The sequence below is a fragment of the Cavia porcellus genome, unplaced genomic scaffold (assembly GCF_034190915.1).
Source record: "Cavia porcellus strain 051 isolate PalLab524CR breed Dunkin Hartley unplaced genomic scaffold, mCavPor4.1 scaffold_4, whole genome shotgun sequence".
Classification (NCBI taxonomy): domain Eukaryota; kingdom Metazoa; phylum Chordata; class Mammalia; order Rodentia; family Caviidae; genus Cavia; species Cavia porcellus.
The window spans coordinates 8302645-8324980 of NW_026947487.1; the positions used below are offsets into that span (position 1 = coordinate 8302645).

General features: G+C 43.9%; 1 protein-coding gene and 1 long non-coding RNA gene across 3 annotated transcripts in view; one reads left to right on the top strand and one right to left on the bottom strand.

Moving 5' to 3' along the window:
• The window catches only part of Arih1 (ariadne RBR E3 ubiquitin protein ligase 1), an 80871-nt gene extending 76211 nt beyond the window's left edge, over positions 1-4660 (bottom strand). The window contains exon 1 of the mRNA XM_003477646.5: positions 3741-4660. Within this exon, the coding sequence (XP_003477694.1) occupies positions 3741-4118 (378 nt within the window). The 5' untranslated portion in view covers positions 4119-4660. The remainder of the gene's footprint in view (positions 1-3740) is intronic.
• LOC111753839 (uncharacterized) lies at positions 4650-12261 on the top strand. 2 transcript variants are annotated; one of them, XR_010046815.1, is made up of 4 exons: positions 4650-4872; positions 7496-7700; positions 11503-11590; positions 11671-12261. It is a non-coding gene; the product is annotated as an uncharacterized LOC111753839 (long non-coding RNA). The 2 variants fall into 2 exon arrangements; XR_002788622.2 differs by lacking the exon at positions 7496-7700 and having other exon boundaries at positions 4650-5023.
• Positions 12262-22336: the final 10075 nt, after the last annotated feature.

Consider the following 22336-nt stretch of genomic DNA (forward strand, 5'->3'; position numbering starts at 1 on the left):
ATATACAAAAGACTAATAATCTAGCTCTTGTTTCACCTTCTAGATTAAAAAAAAAACAAAGGCCAGGGATTTAGCTCCATGGCATAAGTGCCTGTCTGGCAAGTGTGAGGTCGTGAGTTATATTCCTGGCACCAAAATAAATAAATAAATAAATGAAACAAAACAAAATCAGGCATGGTGGCACATTATTGGAGGCCAAAGCTAGAGGATCAAAGTTCAAAAGTTCAAAGCCAGCTTGAGCTATAAAGCAACACCCTGTCTTTAAAAAAAAAAAAGCTTTACATGGTAATGTGTGTCTATAAATGCATGTAATCTCAGCACTCTGGGAAGCAGAGGCAGGCCAGAAATCCTAGTCCAGATTAGGCAATTTAGCAACACTGGGCGGGACAGGGGGAGGGGGGCTGTTTGACTTTTTTTTTCAGCTCCTCTCTGACCACTCACATGCAGGAATCCTAGGTTCTCTTCCTCAGCACATCCTCCAATGTGTCCTCCCAATGAAGGCTGTTCTCTACTCAATCTCTCTGAGTTAAAATCAAAATCAGGAAACATTGCTATTCCTGTGGTTCAGAACTGCTACTGATATAACTAAAATACAGATGTTCAAACTACTTGAGGCTTCACTAATGAGTAAGAATCTCGGGACTTAGACCTCAAGTACTTCTATGTTCCCAGCCTCTGGGTTCCTCAGGCAAGAAACTTGTCTTCTGTTCAACACTGAATCGGGATAAGGCACCATTCATATGTACTGAAAAATGCCATGAAAACAAGTTTAAACATTCCCCAACTGCAGGCAGGTATGGCTGGTTTTAATAAATTAAATAGCTACATAGGTGGTTACATTAGAAAAACCACTTTTTTTTGTACTGAGAACTGAACCCATGGCCTTGTGCTTGCCAGACAGGCACTATGCAGCTGAGCTACATCCCCTGATCCTAGAAAGCTACCTTAAAAAAAAAAAAAAAGCATAGGGTATAAACCCACCGCTTCCTGTGTGCTAAGCAAGTGCTCTACCATTGAGGTATACACCTCCTGACCCAAAAAGCCTTTGTTTTTTAGGGGGAAAAGGGAACTGAACCCAGGGCCTTTGCACTAAGCCACATTCCCAACTGTCTTAATGTGGTAACATGTATAAAAGCTGTGAAAATGAGCAAATGCTTTGACACTTCAATCTACTTATTCCAATGACATAAGAAAGCACTGAAACTTTAATCTTTGGGAATATTCTCAATGATGAATGTAAAAGCTATAAACTAGAAAATAAAAGGACCAGTAACAAATTGAGTAGGTTTAAAAAGGCTTAATCTGTAATCACTAAACTCATGAAAAATAGTTACTTATTGACAGGAGAAAGTGATTCAGAGATTTTTTTTCTGGTTTTGTAACCTCCCCTTTTTCCACTGAAAATGTAAACAGAATCATGCAATGAAATTCTATTGTTTTATAAAATGTGCATAGAGTCAAACACGATGGTACAGTTCTATAATCTCAACTGAGGCAGGATTCAAATTCAAAAGCAACTGCCTGAAGAAATTTTTAAAAATCTTATGGCAGGCGTGGTGTGGTGGCACACGCCTGTAATCCCAGCACTTTGGAGGCTGAGCAGGAGGATCAAGGCAAATTGGAGGCCAATCTGGACGACATAATTCAAGGGCAGCCTGAACTACATAGTGAAACCCTGTCCCAAAACAAAAAAAATCTTTAAAATAAACAATCTGCAACATAACCAAAGCCTAGTTTAAATTTAATAAACACACTATTTGGAGAAAGATGGTCTAAAATACATTCTATTCTTTGATTTTACTGATAACTCTAAATATGAACTTTCAACAAGGGCTGTACAATGATGTAGACTAGAAAAAGCTTCTCAGAAATGAGGCATGCAAACACTATAGCACCTTTTTTAAAATCTAGATTTTGTATTCCATTAGCATTTATTCTCTCTCACCTAAATTGAAAAACCAGTATCATCTGCATCACCTGCATTTCTGTTCCAGAATGATACAGATTTCCAGATTTTGGGGGGCCTTGATACAAGTCTGTAACCCCAGCATGTTTAAGGCTAATTAGGTCTGCATAGTGACACTGTCTCAAAAACAAAAAATAAACAAAAACTTGCTTTTGTTGCCAGTAATTAAGACAAACTGAAGAGTGGAGAAAATTGGATGACATATAGGGAAAAAAATTACAAATAATTGAAAAAGGATTATCAATTGAGTTAAGAATATAAAGTTTTAGATAGGGATGCAACAAAAGAGAAGTCAAAGTTTTACTGCAATTCTTAAAGTCCCCTTTAAAAAAAATTCTCAATTTAAGACTTAAGAATTTTGTAATCCCAGCACTTGGGACACTGAGGCAGGAAAATCATTAGAACTTTGTAATCCCAGCACTTAAGAGGCTGAGGCAAGAGGATCCTTTGCAAGTTAGTGACCAACCTAGACTACAAAACCAGCCTGGGACTGGGAGTTTAGCTCAGCGGCATAAGCGCCTGTCTTGAAAGCAGGCAGTCGTGAGTTCGATCCCCGGTGCCGCCGATAAAAAGGAAAAAGACAAAAAAAAAAAATTTCTACAAAACCAGCCTGAATTGCACAGTAAGACTCTGTCTCCAAAAAAAAAAAAAAAAAAAAACACCCTGATGCGTTATTAGATAATACAACAAGTATCTATTAATAATGCAAGGTCAACAAGTAGGCAAGTGACAAATGGCTAATTCATCAGACAGTATTTAGCACACCGATTTTAAAGAATTAAAAAGTGGCACGCTACAAAAATGCAGGAGTAATTTGCTATGCTCGTTTTATGTACATAGTTTCCCTCCATGTAACTTGTGTTTTCTAAAGGTTGCACTGAACCAAGACTTCATTTCCGGTCACATACGTGATTCCTCACATAACTTGTTTCCCCAACGCAAATTTAGTCCAAAATCTGACTTTTGGAGGTTCAATAAAATGTGGTTGGCAACTTAAGACAAGCCTAACTTACTGAGCACAAAATAGGAATTGTCAGCGAAAAGAGTTCAAAAGCAGAAAGCCTCTGCTTTCTAACTCACAATAGAGTTCTGTCCACTAGACAACACTACGTTTTGTTAACAGCTTCAAGCCAGTTACACGCTAGAACTGGAAGTAGCAGCAGCAGTTAGGTTCCAAACAGCAAAGACACAAAAGAAACGTAAGCAGAGCCTTACCACTGGAAAACAGGTCCCCTCAGCACCTTTTACGAAAAAGTTCCCTTCCCCCACCTTTAAATAGGCACTTAAAAACTGCCAAGCAGATCCATTTCTTTATTAACTGGTGTCCACTTGGGGCAATCGTACACCAAGTGGCTCTTAGGCCTACCCTTAATCCCTTCCAGAAGTGTTCCAGAGAGACCGAAGCCCAGGAGAACCCTCGTGGGGGGCCCAATTCTCCGTGGCTCCTTTTCCTATCCACCGCCCTTCGCAGCCCTGGAAACGATCCTCCAGCCAAAGGAAGGGCACCCGGTCCGGGAGCCTGCACGAACGGTCCACAAGAAAAGGCTTAGGCGGCCACCGGCCTCCGCCACGGTAAGACCCAGGAAGCACTGCCCCAGCGCGCCTCCCAGCACCCGGCGAACCTCAGCTCCAACACCCCGCTCTAAGCTTAGCAGAGGTAGCGCAACAGACTGGGCCGGCAGGCTGAGTACCGGGCTGCACGCACCAGGCCCAGGCCTAACTTCTGGGACCTCGATGCCTGACCCGGTGCAGCCGGCTCGGCGGCGCCCCTCACCTGGATGACCTCGTTGACCTCCCGGATGCATTCCACCATGTGCTGGAGAATCTGCTCGGCCGTAAGCACCTCATAGCGGTAATCCTCCTCCTGCTCGTGTCCCGGGCCGCCACCACCGCCGCCGCCGCCGCCGCCGCCGCCGCCGCCCCCGGGCCCCAGGGCGCTGCCACCGCCGCCGCCCGTCTCCCCGCACAGCAGTCCGTCCCGCTCCCCGCCGACGCCCAGCCCGGGCTCCACCAGCTCCACCTCGCCCAGGTCCAGGTTATCATCGTCCGGCTCGTCCTCGTCCTCGTCCTCCTCCTCTTCGGCGCCGCTGTCCTCCTCGCTGCACTCCTCGTCCTCGTCGAACTCGTAGTTGTAGCCCTCGTCCGAGTCCATGGCGCGACGCGCTGAGGCCCGGCGGACGCTGGCCGAGGCGGGCAGAGGGCGGGGACGCCAGGCTCCGGCTCCGGGGAACGTCCGGACGCAGGCCTGGCTTCGGCCCCGCGGGCCGCGGCTCCTCCCTGGGCGCGGCGGCAAGCGACGGGTGGCAGCCGGGAGGGCGCGGCAGGAGACGGAGGGAGCAAGGGGTCTGCCTGCTGTTCGCCTCAGTCAGACACGGCTCTGCTCCGGCCTCCGGGAGAAAACAGTCCCCAGCGCCACCTCCACTGCCGCTGCTACCGCTACTGAGCCAACAAAGGGGCGTGCGTCACCGCGTCGCGCTGCGTCGTCGCGTCACGCCTCCGTGCGTCACTGCGCCCGCCTCGCCGCCCCTGCGTGCGGAGTGGGAGACCCCACGGCTCGGCTCGGCCCGCGGGGACCCGGGAGCTTGGCGGCGCGGGAACAACGTTCGCCGTTCGGTCCGCGGCAGTTTTGGGCTTGGCGGCGACCCGTACAACTTTTTACGAGAAGTCACTGCGGCCTCCTAGTCATCGAGACCCGGATTCCGTAGGTGGGAGCTTCGCCGCATGCCGGGAGAGTGGACCTACTTAGGCTTCCCGCGAAAGAGGCCTTCCTACGCTGCCTGGAAGACACCGCCCTCCCGCCTGCGCGAGGGTCATCCTGGGGACCCCAACTTTTGAGCTAAAATCCGTGTTGCCCAACCTCCGGAAGCGAAGTCAGCTGCACGCGGAGCCTCTGAACCGGGCGACAGGTGAATCCGCGTCGGGTAATCGGTGCGCTGCTGTCCGCGGGGACAGACCTGCTCCGGTTCCCAGGTCTCTGATGACGTCATCAAAAGTGGTCCCTGCGCTCTGCCGTCCCGGGGGCTCTAAGGGCTGGAACCCTGCGAACTGCGCGTCTCGGTAGAACCGAACTCAGTCCCCGGGCCTCCAGGGCTAGTTCTGCCTCTTACAGCTCCAGCACCTGTGCAGTTTACACCTGAGCACCCGTGGCTCTGGGAGAGAAAGGAGCTGGGCTAGTGGTAGAGTGTCCAGCACCTAAAGGGCCAGCGTGCCATCCCCAGACTGCACCATACAGCGAGTGAGGCCAGTGCCACATACTTGACACAGAATGCCCTAAAACATTGATCGTAGAATTATTTCATGGTATATATGAAGTATATATAAATATGTATATATTATATATGTACTATATAAAAAGTATGTTACAACAACACAAAACAGGCAGTAATAGAAATATCTGCAAGGGGGCCAGGAATTTAGCTCAGTGGTATAAGCGCCTGCCTGCAAGCACGAGATTGTGAGTTTGATCCCCGGCACAAAAAAAAAATCTGCAAGGTTGCCCTAAAACATAACCGTAAAAGTGCCTTCATGCCGGCTGTGTTGGCACACATTTGTAATTTGAGTTCAAAGCCAGGATGGGCTACATACGAGACCCTGTCTCAAAAAAAAAGAGGCATACCATACACCACAGTGTACGTAAAATGTATTATACCACAACACAAAACAGGCAGTAGTACAAATATCTACAAAGATACACTAAAACATCAATCATAAAAATACTGCATGGTATACTTTATGATGCAACATGATACAACCATACAACACAGCCAGTAGTGGAAGTATCTACAACAGTGCCCTAAAACATGAATCAAAACTACTTCATGATACATAGCATGTGCTATATACTATAGCGTATATAAGATGCATTATACTATAACAAAATAGGAAGTTATACAAATATCTACAAAGATGCACTAAAACATCCATGAAAGAAGTGCTTCGTAATACATAATGTATCATACACTACATAATATGTAAAATGTGATATACTACAACACGGTATAAGCAGTATTACAAATATCTACAAGGATACCCTAAAAAATGCTTTGTGAGCCAGATGTGCTGGCATATGTCTGTAATCCCAGCACCCTACTGCTTCAGGAAGCTGAGGCAGGAGGATTGCTAACAGTTTGAGGCTGACAGGAAGCCTAAAGGGAAAGATGGCCTGGGGTTACATAGCAAGACCCTTCTCAAAAAAAAAAAAAAAAAAATTGTGAGCCAGGTGTAGTGGTGTTCACCTGCAATTCCAGCACTCGGGAGGCTGAGGCAGGAGGATTATTGCAAGTTCAAAACCACCCTAGGCTACAAAGTGAGCTCAAAGCCAGACTGAACTGCATAGTAAGACTCTGTCTCAAAAAGCACCCCCCCAAAAACGCTTTATGATGCATACCACATATGACAAATCACATGGCATATAAAATGCTTTATACTGCAACAGTGCTGGGCAATAACAAATATTACAAGGACCAAGCAGGAGAAATGGGGCTTGTCTCTTATCTAGAAGTGTGCAATGTGAGCTGAGGGTGTATGGTGACATGGGGTCCAACAGAGAAGAGTGAAGTTGGTCTCTCAGCTGGAGTCCAGCCAGAGAGCAATAGAAGCAAAAGCCCAGAAGTAAGGCCATTAATGCAGGAAGCCTAAAGGGAAAGATGGTAAATGGCAAATGAGTCAGGGGTCACTTTGATAAGGGCAATACCATTCTCAGAGTGGACTTACTTCTTTGTACATAGGACAGGAGACCTAAACAAGTATACTGAAGGAAGAAGGGCATAATAAGGCTTCTTCAGGTACCTTGAAAGACAGAATCTTTTCAAATGAGTCTAATTTATTATTCATATATCTGACTGTTTAACACACAGATTCCCTTTGAAAAAAATTCGAAAAGTAAAAATATAACATCTCTGTAATCCCAGTGCTTTGGGAGGCTGAGGCAGGACAATGACAAGTTTGAACCCAGACTGGACAATTTAGCAGTTCAACCAGACCTTGTCTTAAGGGTTGGGTTTTTGGTTTAGTTTGGTTTGGTTTTTGTTTGGGATTTTTGTTTTTGGTGGTGGTTATTGTTGTTGTTTTGGTGTTGGGTTTTGATATTGCTATGTAATTCAGGCTGGCCTTGAACTCATTTTGTAGCCCAGACTGACCTTGAACTCACAACAGTTCTCTTGCCTCAGCCTCCAGTGTGCTGGAATTACCCAACACCAAAACAACAACCAAAAACAAAAATCCCAAACAAAAACCATCTCACTGACCTGTTTTGAGATCTTTTAAAAAGAAAAAAAGATCTGGGATTGTAGCTCAGGGTCAAGGCTGTAAATTTAATCCCCAGTACCACAGGAAAGGAAAGAAGAAAAGAGAAAAAGTAACATAAATTTGCCCATACTGAGAATTAAACCCAGGTCCTTACAGGTACAAATTCCCTATCATGAATGTCTTCGATATGTATGAAAAATGTATACTAATAAATCGACTTCCTTCACACTCTGAACCATGCCCCCAGCTCTTTTATTTTTATTGTTTGTTTTCTTGAGACAGGGTCCCACTGTGTATACCAGGAAAGCTTTGAATTCACTGTGTAACCCAGGCTGGCCCAGAATTTGCAGTGATTCTGCTACCTCAGCCTCCTGAGTGCTGGGATAACAGACATGTGCCTGACTTGCCTGACTTATTTTTTGATACAAGATCTGGGCTAGAATTTGAGAGCCTCCTCCCTCAGTTTCCAGAGTAGCTGAGATTACAGGTATGTAATCCTCCTTACCTGGCCATGAAAGTATACTAAGCAGAAGAGTGTAATGATACGATCTATGGTTTGGTTGTTTCTATTGAGACAAGGTCTTGCTATGAAACCCAGGCTGGCCTGGAATTCCTGGTCTTCCTGCCTCAGAGCCCACCAGATGCTGGAATTACAGGCTCAAGAGTACACACCAGGTGTGGTTGTTCTGTGCTTTGTTATTGTTGTTTTCTGAGACAGGGTCTTGCCTTGTAATTCAGGCTGGCCCCCAACTCAGTATATATCTCATGCTGGTCTCAAATTCAAGGTGATCTTCCTGCCTCAGCCTTCAAAGCACTTGGATCACAGGCCTGTGCCACCAAGCCTGGCTTTATGACTTCTTTTTTAATCAATATTGTGAGGAATATCGCAGTACTTTTGAATGTTTGAGTCTCCTATTGATGACCAGACCTTCATAACCAGGTTCTCAGCAACATTCATTCCCCTCATATTTTAGGACCTGTCTTAGATTCCGGTTAGGTTGTGGTGCTATTTTAAGAAAACCAGAAGGACAACTTCTTTCTGTCCCCAGATTGGCCCAGGGACAACCCATATACCTTGGTGGTGGTGGTGGTGTTTTAATGACTAGCTGTTCAAGCCATTGCCTGTGTTACTGCTTTCTCAGGTACAGTAACTACTGAGGAGGACAGCAGTCTGTAAACAACAGGACAAGGTTCTTGGAAAAGAAAATAGATGAGCTTATCCTCCTCCAGTGTGCAGAGGGCAGCACTGGGGATTGCACATGCACCAGGCACCTGCATCTGAGAGGAGCAGGAAATACTAAACTGGGAAGAACAGGTGTACTTCTGGCTACTCAGAAATGCTTGAGCTCATGAGTTGGAAGGCAACCTAGACAGCATCACTTCTCTTCTCCCCTCTGTCTTTGTCTGTCTGTCTGTTTCTCACACACACAAACAAAAGCAGAGTGTGCTAGAACATCTCTGCAATCCCACCTCTGGGGAGGCAGAGGCAAGACAGTTGCCACAGATTTGAGGCCAAGTGTATTAAATGGCAAGTCTTTCTCAAAAACACAGAAGTATATGTGTGCATATGTATTAAATATCTACTCATGGAGCAAAACTCCATAACTATGTGCTTATCAGACGATTATGAACTTAACACTAACAGGAAAAATACCCAAGCAGTTTTTAGATAAATTGAAATTGAAATAGCACTGAAAAAAAATTTTTTTTTAAATTTGGGTTTTTTTATTTTTTGTTTTTGGAGACAGTCTTGTTATGTAATTCAGACTGGCCAGAAATTCACGAAGATCATCCTGCCTCAGCCTCCTGAATGCTGAGATTACAGATGTGCACACTACCCCTAGCAACACTGGACATTTTCTTAGAGCATATAATGGAACTGTGAGCTCTGGAAAAGCCTCTTGCAGTGATAGAACACTGCTAGCATATCAAACCATATCTTTTGGTTCAGGATCCAGGTTTCCTGCAATTTTGAATTCTCAGGACTTAAGCTGGACACTCTAAGTAAACAGATTTCCTGATCATCCTACAGGGCTCCACCAACAGATCTTTATATAACTGCCTTTAAAACTAAATGAAAATAAATCACTGTTCGTCACTGTTTTAAAAACTCATTCCAGTGCAGATATTTTTTATTTTTAATGTCTCGGTCTTGCTGTGTTTTCCCAGGAAGAAGGTAAAAAAATTAAAGTTTAATTTTTATTTTCTATAGGAAATAAAAGCACATTTTGCCAGATGTGGTAGCACATGTCTGTGAATCCACAGCATTCTTGGAGGTTGAGGCAGAAGGATAAGGAATTTGAACCCAGTTTGGGCAGTTCAGCAGCTAAGGAAGAGCCGGTTTCACATAAATAAACAAACAAATAAATAGGTAAATAAAGGGCTGGTGATACACCCTTTCCCACTTGCCTCAGTCAGTCTAGCAATGAATACATGTATGCACTTTTTTTTTGTCTTTTTGAGACCGGGTCTCGCTGTGCAGTTCCGGCTGGCCTTGAGCTCACTTTGTTGCTAGGCTGGTCTCAAACTCACAATGATCCTCCTGCCTCAGCCTCCCAAGTGCTGGGATTACAGGCATGAGCCACTATGCCTGGCACATGTATGCACCTTTTAATAAGAGCACAGAGATCCTGATAAGCTGAGTAATTCACACTTCTTTGAGAGTATCTGTGTATTTTGGACTTGGTAACAAACACTTGTTAAGTGTATGTCATTGTTGAGAGGCAGATTTTACCTCACATCCCTAACTGATAAAATAATAAGGCCATCAGCCAGAGTGGCTCAAGCCTCTGAGTCCATCACCCACAAGACTGAAGCAGAAAGGTCACAAATTCAAGCACTACCTGGATGATTTGGTGAGCTCTTGTCTGGAAAAGTGAAAAATAAACTAAGCCTGGTAAATAAATTGAGGCAGGAAGATCCACTGTGAGTTCAAGGCCAGCCTGTGGTACCTGGTTGAGGTTAAAACAAGCAAAAACTGCATAGTAAAACCATTACAATTTAATGTCCTATTATATCAAAACACACTAAATCTTTGTTTGTTTGTATCTGTCTCTATTTATTTATTTTTTTTTGAGAGGATCGCGCTATGCAGTTCAGGATGACCTTGAATTCACTTTGTAACCCAGGCTGGCCTCCAACTCACAGAGATCCTCCTGCCTCAGCCTCTTGAGTGCTGGGATTACAGGCCTGTGCATCCACACCCAGCTCTTTTTGGTATTTTGTTCATTCCTTTGGTTTGATTTTGTGATACCAGAGTTGCTGTGTAGTTCCCACTGACTTAAACTTATCGTGTAGCCCAGGCTGGCTGCAGGGAGAAGGGATCTATAAACAAGAAAGAAAAAAAAAATACAGTAATGGCCTCCTTAAGCTTTGTGGCAAATCCTGATTGGAAAGATCTAAAATTCTGCAGAGAGAAACAACAGAGAGGATGAGCAAGAGAGCTGGCGAGGGGGGCATGCAGGAGCCAGGCAGCTGGGCACACTAAACAAACTTACTGCCCCTTCCTGCCTGCACCACACTGGCAAGGAGATGAGAAGGATGGCTGCTCAGGAGACAACTCTTATTCAGTATACACACGTATACCCTGGTGCCTCGGTTCACAAGTTTAACTTTCTGCAATGCTGGTCACAACCAAATTAAATGAGAACCGAATTAAATTTCCCCATAAAGTCAGCATTGAACCTAACCACTGAGTTTGATTCTCTCTATATATGTATTCCCATTGTAGGGCCATTATATCATTGTACTGCATACACATGCATCCTTTTACTAAATTGCTAACTCCATGTGACCTTATATATAGGGTTTCTCCTCAGTCAGTCTGTCCAGCCAGAGATAATGCCCTGACAAGGACAAGTAGGGAAGAAAACATCAGAGCCCACCTAGGAATGTGTGTGAAGGCGATGGTACCTGAGTCCCTAGGGTTTATCTGTGACCATGCAGAGCACCAATCAGGTTGTGACAAGTTCCAGATATCCAGGGTCTCTGTCACTTGATAAAGGGAACCCAAGGACAAATGCCCATGGGTGTTTACCTTTCTGATGCCAACCTGCCTGAGCACAGGACAACTTTCTCTCTTAACTTTTTCCCTCTTTCAAATTAAGCATCTTCCTTCCTAAACTTGGTACCTTTTATTGGTGCTGAGTTTACAGTGCCATCAAGCTCCTCAGATAGAGCACAGCCCTGACACAACAGAACTCATGCGATCCTCCTGCCTCAGCCTCCCTGAGTGCTGGGCTCATAGGCAAGCACCATCACATCTGCCTTGCACCTGTTAATTTTTCTAGGTCTCCATAGCAACGCAAAGAGTGTGTGGAAGAGGAGGGGACCTGATGTGCATGTCTTCGTGACACACCCTGCCTAGGGCTTCTCAAGGTGAGTGTTCACCTCCCTCCCAGCGCCCACTCAGTCTGGCACTCCGTGGAAAAGTAAGGTTGACGATGGACTCCCACCAGGTCAGATGCACAAGACGCTGCACAGCTTGCCAATGAAGGAGTGAACAACCGCACAGGCCAGGAAGATTGGAGAACAGAGAGAACCAGGCACAGCAGGACACGCAGGGCCCCTGTGGCAGGGCCCCAGCAGAATGGGAAACCTCCTGTTTTACATTTTCCTTTTTGTGATTTCTCTCCTGGTTTTTTGGTTTGTTTGGTTTGTGTCCTTGGAGACAATACCATGATTTAAAAAGATCTGACCAGGCATGATAGTACATCCCTGCACTCCCAGAACTCGAGAAGCTGAGGCAGGAGGATCATCATGAGTTGGAGGCCAGCCTGGACTGTGTGATGAGTTCACATTGTGCCCAAACTACATAATGAGTCCCTGCCTGAAGTAACCAAAAAATAAATCGTAAACTGAAAATCCTAGTAGTCTTAAAATCCCGACCTATTCATCCCCATCCATATTAAAGTGGTCTCTTCAATTTTGTTCCCTGTAACTACTGATGACTTCTCTTATAGACTCTCAAGTCTACCTGTTGTGTTATAAGAGTATTATACATCAACAGTGTTGTTATGACTTTATATAAAAGCCAATTATTAAGTCCCTTTACTGTGTCTTTTTTTTTTTCTTTTTTTTTTTTTTTGTGCAACTAGGGATCGAACTCAGGACCTTGTGCTTGCCAAGCAGGCACTTATGCTGCTGAGCTAAATCCCTAGCCCCTGTGTCTTACTTTTGTACGCCTTCCATTTTTAAAATTTTTATCAGTGCATATTTACAGTACAGAATAATTACATTCATTGTGGAGAGTTGGTACATGAACATAGCACATTGTAATTATTTTTATTTCTCCTCCTCTCCTATACCTGCCCCTGTACACCTTTTGCTTTGAAGTACTTCAGTGAGTATATAGTTCAATAAAAATACAGTGATACAGTCAACCAGCTATTGATAGATTGGATATAATTATAAGGGACAAAAAAAGGTCCCCTTGTCTCTCCCTCCTTCCCTTCTTTCTTGTTGCTTTTGCTATCTTCTGCCATGCACCATTGCCCTCTGCTGTGTGTCACCCTGCCTTGGAGCCAGCTGATTATGATTGAAACATCTACAAACTTCGAGCTAAATAAACCTTTCTCCCTTTAAAAAACTATTAGCCAGCTATTAAACACATACTTCTGTAGAGCCAGGCACAATGGTGCATGCGTGTAATGCTCACACTGAGGAATCTGAGACAGAAGCATTGCCAGGCTACATACTGAGTTCAAGACCAGCCTGAACTACTTAGTGAGATGCCTGTAATGCTCACACTGAGGAATCTGAGACAGAAGCATTGCCAGGCTACATACTGAGTTCAAGACCAGCCTGAACTACTTAGTGAGACCCTATCCAAAAAACAAAAGCAAAGCCATGCTGGCATAATGGTGCATGCTTGTAATCCCAGCACTCCGGGAGCTGAAGCAGGAGAATCTTGAGTTTGAGGTTAGCCTGGGATCTATGGTGACACCCTGTCTCAGAAACAAAAAAACAAACCCAAAAGGCAGAGTCAACCCCTTCCAACTTCAGGATCCATATGACATTTCTTAGTCACTGTTTTGTAATGTGGCCAAGAACAGTTCTCCAGTTCTGTCTTAGCAGCCATGCCCTCTCTGTAATCATCAAGAAAGTAATAACAGAAGGCTTGGGATACATAAGTCCCCATCCAGGATTCCTTAGGAGCCACTTCAGAGAATCTGAAAGGACAATGAGACAATTGAGATCATGACAGTGCACGTGAGTGTTACTGATACGGAACATTCCCAAAGGGTGATATCAGCCTTGCTGAGTGATGCATTTGTACACACAAAGTCAGGTATGTATGGGTAGACACGTTTCTCTACAAACCTTGACAAGCTGCATGTTTGAGCAAGGAGGCTTTGCTGTCTTCTGAGCGCGTGAGAGGTTGTGGATGAAGAAAGAAGGTGAAAAATGTTGTGCAAAAAACTCACTATTTGGACTCAGCAAACTTTTTGTTTCTTCTTGTGCTGGGCATTAAACCCAGGGCCTGATACCTGATGGGCAGACTCTAAACCACTGAGATACAATGCAGCCCTTTATTCTAGCATTTTGTTTCTTTTGAGGCAGGGTCTCATTATGTAGTTCCAGCTGACCTCAAACTCTAGGTGATTCTCCTGCTTTAGCCACCTAAATGCTGGGATCATAGGCCTGTGCACTGGGAATGCTTAAACTTCTGATCCTCTGGCTTCAGCCTCCCAGAGTACTGACATTACAGGTATGCACTGCCATGTGGTTTATTTACCCTTTTACAAGCTCGCTCTTGCTCATCTTATTAAAAAAAAAAAAGGATTGTAATACAAATTGTTAAAAATAGGAGCTGAGCATAGCTTACACACCTGTAATCCCAGCACTGACGTAGGACAGTTGCCAAAATCCCAGGCCATTGTGAACTACATAGTGGAACCCTGTCTCAAAAAAGCCAAAAGTCAAAAAATTTAAAAAGAAATAAAAACATAGCCAGATGTGGCAGCACAAGTCAGTAAATCCTATTATCAGGAGTCTGAGGCAAGAGGATTGCTGTAAGTTTGAGGCCAGTCTGGGCTACAAAGTAAGTATAAGATCAGCTTGAACTACAGAGCAAAACCCTGTCTCAAAAAGACGAAAAGGGCATATATATACCAGTGATCACTGGATTCTAATAAGTGAGTTATTGCAGAGGACTCATTTTATTGTTTCATGCAGAATGTGTACAAGGCTCTGTTTGAGACCTGGGTAGACACAGAATTTGTCAAAAACAGTGGCCCTTGAAGGAGGGCCCAGAGTATTCTTGTCACATCGTTGAATCTGATACTATGCTTTCCTGTCGGCCAGGATGTTTGATAGTTAAATCAGTTCTTCCCCAACATTATGCTAGGTGCTGTGCTCAGTGTTGAAAGTAAACAATGCATAAAACTCCATCAGTTGTCAGGACGTTCAGATGAGTGAGAGCCACAGATGCACAGCCCTCATGATAGATGCTTGACTACAGGATGGTCTGTTCAGTGGGGAACAAGGACCTAGTATCTGGCTCAGGGAGGGGCAAACAGCAGGTCAAGTTGAATACTGGAGGAGAAGTGAATGACATTCTGTCCTGGAAAGGTGGAGTTTAGATGTACATACAGCCATGAAAGAAGATGGCTTGCTTGGGGCCAGGGATGTAGCTCAGTGGCATAAGTGCCTGCCTGGCAAGTGCAAGGTCCTGAGTTCGATCCTTGGTACCAAAAAAAAAAAAAAAAACAGAAGATGGCTTGCTTGTATATTCAGTTACTTTTGAGACAGGCCAGCCTCAGACTCATGCCAATCCTCCTGCCTTGGCCTCCCAATCACTGGGACAGAAGGTGCATGCCCACCATGCCCCAATAAGAACATGGCATATTTAAACCAGCCTTTTGGCAGAACTGCTCTGTTTATCATGCCTGAAATTTAGAATATCTGATACAAAAAAAAAAAAAAAAGAATATCTGAGACAGTTTAAAAATGGCCTTCTGGGCATGGTGTATGCCTGTAATGCCAGAACTTGGCAGGCTGAGGCAGGAGAATCACCCTGAGCTCAAGACCACTCTTGGCTACATAGTGATTTCGAGACCAACCTAAACTACGTAAATAGACCCTTTGGGAAAACAAAACAAAACAAAACGTAAACACACAAAGTGTGTTGCTTTTCTTTTTTCTTTTTTTACTATTGTTGTTCAATTGCCTTTTTGTCTCCAACCAAAATATCTCCTTTGAAATGATCCATTCTTCAATAATACCAGAATAATTGGATAGTGTCTTATCTACTGTGCATTCACTGCCTTAGACTTTCACCCTGAGAGGAAGCCACTTGCTGTGGTGAAATTGGGCAACCATGGGTTAACTGTATAGCAAAGCTCCCTGAGGAAATCGATGGTGTGACCTCAGCTACCTATGGGTGCATCTGTCATGTAAAATCAGCAGGGGATGGGGAACTGGAACGTTCTGTCAGAACTCTCTGCTGCCGTGGGGCACTGTCCACCCCTTGACCACTGCTGTGCTTCTGTAACCTCTCTTCACACCCATTTCCAGTGCAAAAGCACCACTAGAGAAGAAACAATTCAAAATCAGAGACCAAGCTTTGTTCAGGGGTCTCAAGGAGATGCCAGGCCCTTGCTGAGATACTGGCAGAGTGACCCTTTTCTCCCAATCGTATTGAGGCAACTGAAGCAGTTTGTTCTGTCAGGAATTCTTTTTTCTTCAGTGCTTGCATCCGATTCCCACTCGGGGAGTAGCTGTGGTCTGCGTTGGTGAGTTATAGGAGGACAGAGATCGATCCTGCTGTGTTTATTACTGTAAAGTACACAGGCAACACAGTTTTTCATACCTAAAGGATGCGTCATGAGGAGAAGGCAGGACAAGGGGAGCGATAGGATGGAGATGCTAAAGTATGTTATGCATCTGCCAGATGAAAGCACTCATCTGTGTAACCAATATGCACTAATAAAAAGATCAGAAACAGGAAGTATATGATACTTTCCCATTTCTCCCCTCTTCTTTCCTCCCTCCTCTTTCTTCCCTTGTTTTCTTTCTTTTTCTTTCTTCCTTCCTTCCTTCCTTCCTTCCTTCCTTCCTTCCGTCCTTCCTTCCTTCCTTCCTTCCTTCCTTCCTTCCTTCAAGTCATGATCTCACTAAGTTGCTAAATTACCCAGGCCAAGCTCAAACTTTGAGTCCTCCTTCCTCCCTCAGCCTCCCAAGTGCTAGAATTACAAATGTGCACCACCACACCTAGCAAGTACTGATTTTATTTTTTTTATTTTATTTTAAAGGTAATAATACAGTAAAATGAAAACAAAACAGTGATAGAACAGTAGGAAATCCACAATCATTACTATATTGCATATGGCGTTTTGGGGTTTTGTTTGTTTTGTTACCAAAGATTGAACTCATGACCTGTGCTTGCCAGGCAGGTGCTTATGCCCCTGAGCTACATCCCCAGGCCCTCTATTGCATATTGTTATCCTCCAAATAGATGCTCAGACTACAGGGCCCAGGCTTGTACAGTCAATCAAAGAACACAAATGTCAAGTCGCTTCCTACTTCTCCTATTATCATCTCAGCCTGTGCTGCATCTGGTTGCTTACAGGTGTGGGAGTTGAGGAATGGAGGCGGCTTCCTTGCTGGTTCTTCCTGGCTGGCAGGGCCACTGATCCTAGTTTTCTTATTTTTGCTGAGTTCCTGAATTACTTCTGTCCGTGGGCTTTCAAGTCTCAGTTCAAATCCTTCCTGTGTCCATAGGACCCACCTCCCTCCTTTTCTTCCTCATGTTTCTGTATTCCAGGATCTGGACATCAAAACTTGAAGAGAAGGGCTGGGGATTTAGCTCAATCCCTGGTACCAAAAAAACAAAAACAAAACTTGAAGAGGTTTTTTCTCTACCACTCACCACTCCACCATTTTCCTAAAAGTCCACAAGTACTAATTTTATTTATTTATTTATATTTTGTCTTTTTGAGACAGGGTCTCTCTAAGTGGTTCAGGCTGGCTTTGAGCTCACTTTGTAACCTAGGCTGGTCTCGAACGTGCAATGATCCTCCTGCCTCAGCCTCCCAAGTGCTGGGTTTACAGGCATGAGCCACCATGCCTGGCTACTCATTTTAAAAGTTAAATGCCCTCTCCACTACCGACTCAGTCACAAAAGGCATAATATGAAATGCCAAAATACTTATGACAGTTAAAGGCTTCCCAAAGAACAGAAAGCCAGCAAGCAATATACTTAAATTCTATAGTAGAAGTATGCTTTATTGCTTGAAGAGATCAAAGACTTGCAGAGAGACGAAAGGTCTTCTTTCAACTGTGTAAGTGTACAGGACCAGAGGTTTGACCCAGCAGTGCAATGACCCTTGTGTAGCAAGCACAATGTCCTGAGTCCAATTCCCAGCACAAAAAAAAATTGTGTAAATGTGTCCAATTGAAAAAATATTTTATTCTTCTACTCACACTTATACTCTCTTTCTATGACTTTTCTAGTATTCTCAACATATTGTAGCTTAAAGGAATATGAATTTTGGTATGAACCATTAAAATTCCTGTCAGCCTTTATTTTTTTGTGGTCTGTCTGTCTTTTTATGCTACTGAGCTAAATCCCAGACCCCTTTCTTTCTTTTTTGGAGACAACATCTTGGTGTTCAGGTTGGTTTTAGATTCATTATGTATCCTACGCTGGCCTCAAACTCTTAGAGATCTTCCTGTCTCAGCCTCCAGAGTGCTGGGATTACAGGTGTGCACCACTATGCCCAGCTCTACCTTAATTCTTCTCCCCTCCCCGCCCTATCTTAACTCTTAAAAGTAAAAGGAACTAGGCTTGATGAGTATCAGGAAATATGATTTTAATAAGTAAGTGCCAGGCATGGTAGCACATGCCTATAATTCCATTACTTGGGAGAACTGTGAGTTGAAGGCCATTCTCAGCTATATAAGGAAATAAGACAGGCCTGGCCTAAGTAAAGGAAGAATAAGAAGGAAAGGGAGGCAGGAAGAAAAGAGAAGAAAAGGAGGGAAGGAGGGACAAAAAGCACACACAATCAGAAAAAGAAAAGAGTAAGGCCGGGGATTTAGCTCAGCAGCATAAGCTTGAGTTCCTGAGTCCAATCCCTGGTAAAAAAGAAAGAAAGAAAGAAAGAAAGAAAGAAGAAAAAGAAAAAAGTTATTCGAATGGATTGCTTTTTCAAAGATCAACATTATGCCTAGAATTTAAAAAATACAAAGATCAACATATAATAACTAATTGTTACAAGTATGGAACCTGTATGATATGTGTCAAATAAAAAATCCTGATTTGGCCAGGGGTTTAGTTTAGCAGCATAAGCGCCTGCCCTGGCAGACACAACATCTTGAGTTCGATCCTGGTACAAAAAAAAAAAAAATCCCTGATTTGCTGCATTGGCAAAATGCAGTAATTTTCCAACTTGAAGTATCTTCTCCCCTCATGGACAGATCAGCTCTAAAAATACTGGAAAAATAGGATGAGATTTGGAATTTTCTAAAAAGTTTTATGCCAACGAAATACATTTTACTTACAGAAATTGAAAGAGTGCATATATAAAATACACATCTTCTTGAATTTTGTGATATGAAACTATAGAAAAGATACAAAGTACTCAAACTCTCCCTTATTAGTGAGTAAGAAAATCCAAAGATACATTTTATACAATAAAGTGATTATTTTGAAATGAGTTATCTTTGCTTCAATCTTTATACTATAAATGAGACAATCTGAAGAATAACGACTTGCCCACAGTGATATTATTAACTGCCTTCTGCAAAAAACATAAACAGCCAGGCCAGGTGCCACATGCCTATAATCCCAGCAATCAGGAAGCTGAGGCAGGAGGATCACCATGGGCTTAAGACCAACCTTGAGTTCAAGGGCAGCCTGAAATACATAGTGAGCCTTTGTTTCAAAGAAAAATAATTCAAATGCTCATTTTGGAGCTGAGATATGCTCAGCAATAGAGCACTTACCTGGCATGTTGAAGGCCCTGGGCCCAATGTGTAGCAGAAAGTAATGGAACTAGAGAGACCCTTGGGTGTGTCTTCCAAATCTGGGGCTTGTTTCTTTAATCCTTTTTATGGAAAGCAATCAAGGAGAGGCTCTGGAGTCCTGGGTTTGCATTCTGAGTCACCATCCAACTAGTCCTGTCATCTGGCTGCTTATCTCTCTGGATTCCATCTGCCATCTAAGAAGTAATAGCACTTAACCAACCAGGGGTGTTGTGCATAAAGTGCTTACCACAGTGCCCCGCACATAGTAAACACTTAGTAAACTCCAGCTACTTACTATTTGGTATAAATAAAGCTTCACAATGATAACTTGATGGGCATGGGCAGGACTAAAAATATGCAAAACAAGAAATTACAGAAATTGCATTTGAAAACTGGGCTGGGTGGCACACACCTGTAATCCCAGCACTGGAGAGGCTGAGGCAGGAAGATCTTTGTGAGTTTGAGACCAGCCTGGGCTACAAAGTGAGCTCAAGGCCACCTTGAACTGCACAGTGAGACTCTGTCTCAAAAAGAACTAACAAACAAATGAAGTTGCATTTGAATGTGGAGGCCAAGAGGAAAGAAAAGAGCATGTGGTCCAGGGAAGGAGTCAGGAAGCATCTACTGAGTTAGAGGAAGATAAATAGCAGGAAACTGAACTACCATAGAAACAGGAGGAAGTAAGGGACCAACGCCACGTAGATTTGCAGATATGCAGAAATTGTGCGATATCGAGGACCTGGACTGTGGGTTTGGAACAGGGCATATCGATATCTTCCCTCCACCCAAGGCTGAGGGGAAGGACAGCCTTCTATACTTATCTGCCCAGGGAAACCTAAGAAAAGGGCTGAAATGAGAAGGGAGTATAGAAATAGCAAGGGATTAAGATGCTGTATCAGGATTCTAGGGGAAGCCCAAGCAAGAGATTGACAGGTGCAGACAGGCCTTGACATTGGACAGGGAGTATCCAGGGGGCACCCAAGCCAAGCCTTCCGGAGCCATTAATTATAAAGTGAAATCAAAATGTAATTTTTATACTCTTAAACTCCCTTGACTGGCCAAATGTGCTGGCTAATGCCTGTAATCCCAGCACTTGGGAGGCTGAGGCAGGAGGATCACTGTAGGTTCAAGACCAGCATGGGCTGCAGAGTGAGTTGAAGGCTAACCTGAAAACTGCATAGTGAGACCCTGTCTCAAAACAAAACAAAACAAAACAAAAAGAACACCAGGCATGGTGACACAGTCCTATAATTTCAGCACTCTGAGAGGCTGGGATGGAAAAATCAAAAGTTCAAGCCCATCCTGGGCTACTCAGCAATCTGGCGATACCCTACGTGTTTTATAAAGTATAGCTTAGTGCATAGCACTTGGTTTCAATCCCTAGTACCACCAACAGAAAGCAAGGAAGCAAGCAAGCAAGCAAAGCAAAGCAGTATTGGAAATCATTAACTGGACAGAACTTTAAAACTCCCACGCTTTACTCCAGGAGATTGTAAAGCTTAGCAAAGTAGACTGATGCAACTTTCTTCAAAGTGATTACCAACACACCTGGCTCTAGATTTTCAGTCACTTGACTTTTTTTTTTTTTTTTTTATCTGTACCGGGGATCGAACTCACAACTGCTTGCTTGCAATGCAGACGCTTATGCTGCTGAGCTAAATCCCCAGCCCCAAGTCACTTGATTTCTAACACAGTGCTGTTTTAGGGCTAGGGATTTAGCTCAGCAGCATAGCACCTGCCTGGCAAGTGTGAGTTTGATTCTCAGTACAAAAAAAAAAAAAAAGATACAATGCTGTTGTATGCTGTTAGGAATTAGTAAATTGTCTATTTTTACTGGTCTTTTAGAAATCCAACCCATTGGACTCTGGGTTGTGTTTTAAAAATTATTAGGGCTTGACCAGAGATTTAGCTCAGCAGGCTCAAGTGCTTGCCTGGTAAGCACTCAAGGAGATTGTGCAATACCAAAATAGAAACAATTTTAGGACTGCTTCTTAGATGTACAAATGTTGGGCTGTATCTCTAGAGACTTTGATTAAATATGTCCAAAAGATAGACCCTGAATTGTTCAAAATTACCCAGTTAGCTGGGCATGGTGGTGCATGTCTGTCATCCCAGCACTCCAGAGGCAGAAGCCGGAGGCCAGCCTGGCGACACAGTGAAATCCTGTCCTAAACAAAACAAAGCCAAAGCAACAGCAACAACAACCACCCACCAAAAGTATCAAGCTAATTCTCTTGGTCAGGCCTAAATATGTTAGCCAGCTTTCTAGTGGTATAACACATACCTGCGATACATAGAAAAAGTTTCATTTTCGATTTTAGTTCGGTTTGGTTTTTGACACAGGATCTCACTAGACAGCCCAGTCTGGCTTTAAACTCAGGGCAATCCTCCTTCCTCAGGCTCTAGATTACCTGTACTGGGATTGCACTCCCAGCTAGACTGTGTTAAATTTTACACAGAGAACAAGACTTTTTTCATGGCTTTACCATCAACTGGGCACAGATACGAATTCTCATTTGCAGCTATATTAATGGAAACATGGAAAGAAGTAGATGTGTTGGCTTCCATGGGGGAACTGTCTAAACTGTACTTAATGATACTCTTCCATAGATTCAGATTCTGTGTGTAGAATCAGCGGAACACACTGTCTTGGCGCTTGTAATCAAGGCTTTACAGTCAAGAATCTCTGTGCATCACTGAGGCTAGCCACCTGGAAGATGGGGACCCAATACTGTAAAAACTATTGGCCTTTCATTATGGTGTGGTGGTGCATATTTGTAATCCCAGCGCTCAGGAGGCTGAGGCAGGAGGATTTCTGTGAGTTCAAGGCCAATTTGGGCTGCATATGAGTTAAAAACACACACACACACACACACACACACACACACACACACATACATTTTTCCAGTTCCAAACAGGTATCTAGCTCTGTCTCTAAGTAACCTAGGCTGGCCTCGAACTCGCCACAATCCTCCTGCTTCAGCCTCCCAAATATTGGGCATTTGGGACCACCCCCAACAATTTATTTTTTGAAACAGGCTGGCTTGGAACCCCGCCACCTCCCTGCCTCAGCCTCATGGGGGCAGAGCTTTCTGCCCACAGGCATGTCCTGGGAGCGGGCCTGCGGCACGTGACGCGCCGTTGTCACCTGAC